Source organism: Arachis ipaensis, chromosome B08 (assembly GCF_000816755.2).
Source record: "Arachis ipaensis cultivar K30076 chromosome B08, Araip1.1, whole genome shotgun sequence".
Classification (NCBI taxonomy): domain Eukaryota; kingdom Viridiplantae; phylum Streptophyta; class Magnoliopsida; order Fabales; family Fabaceae; genus Arachis; species Arachis ipaensis.
This window is the reverse complement of record NC_029792.2, coordinates 128932572-128936312: the sequence shown is the minus strand read 5'-3', so window position 1 is coordinate 128936312 and position 3741 is coordinate 128932572. Positions and strand designations below refer to the sequence as shown.

The 3741-nt window shown below is 28.7% G+C and overlaps 1 protein-coding gene across 1 annotated transcript in view; it reads left to right on the top strand.

Annotated features, from left to right (window-relative positions):
* LOC107614070 (omega-hydroxypalmitate O-feruloyl transferase) overlaps positions 1–3320 on the top strand; it is a 6760-nt gene extending 3440 nt beyond the window's left edge. Inside the window, exons 3-4 of the mRNA XM_016316296.2 lie at positions 1474–1831; positions 2556–3320. Coding sequence (XP_016171782.1) covers positions 1474–1831; positions 2556–3058 — 861 coding nt within the window. The 3' untranslated portion in view covers positions 3059–3320. The remainder of the gene's footprint in view (positions 1–1473; positions 1832–2555) is intronic.

Genomic DNA, 3741 nt, shown 5'->3' with positions numbered 1-3741 from the left:
GAGTTTCAAACTTATTTCTTTTGGTTCTCACGATATTTTTTAATCTGATAAATCAATGACTAATCTATCATAAACAAACTAATGAATTAATAACTAAAACAACACAAATTAATTCTTTAACCTATTTTTAGTGTCTAATCCTTTTAACATAACAAACCAAACTAACAAGACAATAAAAAAAAAAGAAAACAAGAAATTCACTTTGGCTACACATAATGAATCCGAAAGTAACACTTTATTTGGATGGAAGATGGAAAATGGAAGGAAAGAAAATATGAGGAAAGAAAATGAAAAGAAAGAAAATAAAAAGAAAAATTGATTTTTTTTTATGTTATTTGAATGAAGAGAAAATAGATAGAAAAAAAAAAGAGAAAGAAAATCATAACCAAATGAAATTACATTAAAACCTTTTATTTTTCTTTTGTTTTTTTAACACCATGGATAAAATAGTAATTTCACTTTCACTTTGTGTATTATCATCCATTTTCATCGCAAGAGTGAGAGGAAAACTTGAGAGTAGGTCCATACCATTTTTTTTTCTTTCTTTCCAATTTCCATTGTCATCCAATCAATGAAAAATGAAGTTTTTCATCTATTTTTCCTCTTTATATTTTCTTTTCTTACATTTTCTATTAATCCAAACAGTGCCTAATAGAATTCATTATGTGTATGGCTCAGCCCAATATTTTTTTATATATAAATTATCCTATTAATAATTTTGTGTCATGTTAAAGTACACATGAATGCATGATATTGCTGAATAGTGATTTGATATTGCACATTTCCACATATTGATGATGTGACATGTTATTAATAAATTTTACATAACTTGTGACATCATCAATTGATTAATTGCTATTTTATTAGAGACTAAAATGACGTAAGTAAATAAATTTGCAGATTATATATCAACGCTTTTAAAACTTCAAAGCCGAATTAAAATACATTTACATTTTGAAATATCAAATAGACTATTTTAATTTACTCTTTTAAATAATGTACAAAATCTAATATTCAACCAACTAGTTTTCTTTTACTGAAATTGGCTGAAATTGAAAGTTGGCTAAGTAAAAGTTAGTTTTTTATATTTTTTCGTATATGAACTATATTATATTAGGAAAAGTATAGGATACTAATATATTATCTGCCAATTTATTGTCAACAATAATTAATTATTGTATTTTAAATACATATATAAAGAGACATATCCAAAAAATATATATCTATAAAATAGACATTTTTATTAGACACATCCACGAAGACACTTTCATTAAACACAGTTATAAATAAGAGTTGGCAAAAATTGACAGAAATGCTGTTAGTAACGTAGCGGGACCGATTATATTATATCTTTGTTTTGAACAAAGATTTCAGTTATTATGTTCCTCCAACGGTCTCATGAATTGAACATGTAGATTTCTTATAAAACAATATAAACCTAAAAAAGGTATTGAATTAAAAATGATGTTTCAGGTGACAAAGTTCAAATGTGGAGGATTCAGTTTGGGACTAAACATGATCCATTGCATGAAAGATGGAATATGTGCCATGGAATTTGTGAATGCATGGAGCAATGTAGCCAGAGGCTTGAGCTTGAAGGTTCCTCCATATCTCGACCGATCGATGCTCAAAGCGCGCGACCCTCCCAAGATTGAATTCGAACACACAGAATTTGAGCAGATAGAAGATGTATCAAACACTAACAAGCTTTATGAAGAAGAGATGATCTACAAATCATTCACCTTTGACCCTCACAAGCTTGAACACCTCAAGAAAATGGCTACCCAAGATGGGGTTTTGAAGAAATGCACAAGTTTTGAAGCACTATCAGGCATAACAGCTAAAATCTCGATTTTAACTCTTAAAATATTTTGATATTATAATTTTAAATGAGTTAGTCGATTTCACAAAATTTGAATAAATAGTCAAATTAATCTTCGAAAAATCACACATTTTTTAAATTAGTCTCAAAAAGATTTTTTATAATCAAATTTATCCTTTAAAGATTTTAAATTAGTCATTCTGTCAGTTCTGTTGCTAATATCGTTAAAATTTATTGATATGACACGTTAAATGACACTATAACACACACCTAGTAATCCTAATTGTCAATTTGTCAGTTAACATGATAAGTTTATGAAATTAGATCAAATCAATCTAAAATTGAGCGATTCCAATACTTCAAATTCTCTCCTTAATTAGGTTTTGATTTGATATAATTTCATAAATTTATCATGTTAATAGTCAATTAAGACTCCTGTGTGTGTTGTAGTATCACCTAACGTGTCACATTAACAAATTTTGACGCCCTCGACAAAAAAATAATAGAAAACTAACGCGATTAATTTAAAATTTTTGAAAGACGAATTTGATTAAAATATTTTTTTAGAGATAAATTTAGAAAATGAGTAATTTTTTAGGAATAAATATAACTATATACCCTATAAAATTTTTATTAAATCAGATAATTTTACGATTTAAATCTTGGTACGATTTTATTTTTTACATATTTTATTTATTTCTCTAATTTTACGGAAAATCTCGATTTCCTGCAGGATTTGTATGGAGGGCTAGATCTGAAGCCTTAAGAATGAAACCTGATCAAAAGACTAAACTACTCTTTGCAGTTGATGGAAGGTCCAAATTTGTGCCACCAATACCTGAGGGGTACTTTGGGAATGCTATTGTTCTAACAAACTCTCTTTGTAAGGCTGGTGAATTACTGAATAGCCCTTTGTCATATTCAGTGAGTTTGGTTCATGAAGCAATTGAAATGGTGAATGATAGTTACATGAGATCAGCCATTGATTATTTTGAAGTCACAAGAGCAAGGCCTTCTTTGGCAGCTACATTATTGATCACAACTTGGACAAAGTTGTCATTTCACACTACAAATTTTGGTTGGGGTGATCCTTTGTGTTCCGGTCCTGTTACTTTGCCTGAAAGAGAAGTTGTTTTGTTCTTGTCTCATGGCCATGGAAGGAGAAGTATTAATGTTCTTTTGGGTTTGCCTGCTTCTGCCATGAACACCTTTCAGGAATTGGTTAACCAAGTTTGATCGGATATCGCGCGCTTGATTTGTGTTTTCGTTTTCTATTTTTATTTTTTTAGAGTAAATCTCGAAAATAAATAAGTTTTCGATTAAGTAAAAATGAATTCTGTTAGGGAGTCAATGGAATATTTGTACAATGTGTATAATGGGTTGATTTTGGGGTTTACCAAGAATCAAAATTCTTGATCTTTTGGATCTAGAGTTTTGATACCATGTCATGATACTACTTATCCCAAAAACTTCAGCTAATGAAAAAAAATAACACTAATAGTTATATCTCTAATACTTCCCTAAACCTCAATTGTACATATTGTACAAATATTCCATTGGCTCCTATACTTTCTCATTAAAAATACAAAAATGTCCTTCATTTTTTAAAATGTAAGATATATAAGTCTCTTCAAAAGATTGATTTGTCCTTATATATTTTGGACGAAAGGACTTAATATCTCGTATTTTAGAATGTAAAAAATATTTTTGTATTTTTAATTAGTTAATAATTTATATATTTTCGAGATAAAAAGTCATAAACTTATTTATCGTTTACTCAACAATTTATTATCTCCAGAAATTGTCCGAAGGTGATGAAATGATTGACGAATGAATTAGACACCATGCCAATGGTTTATCTCTAAGCACCTAACTTGAATGCTGATATTTGGCTTCAATATTAAGCTACCAAACAAGCA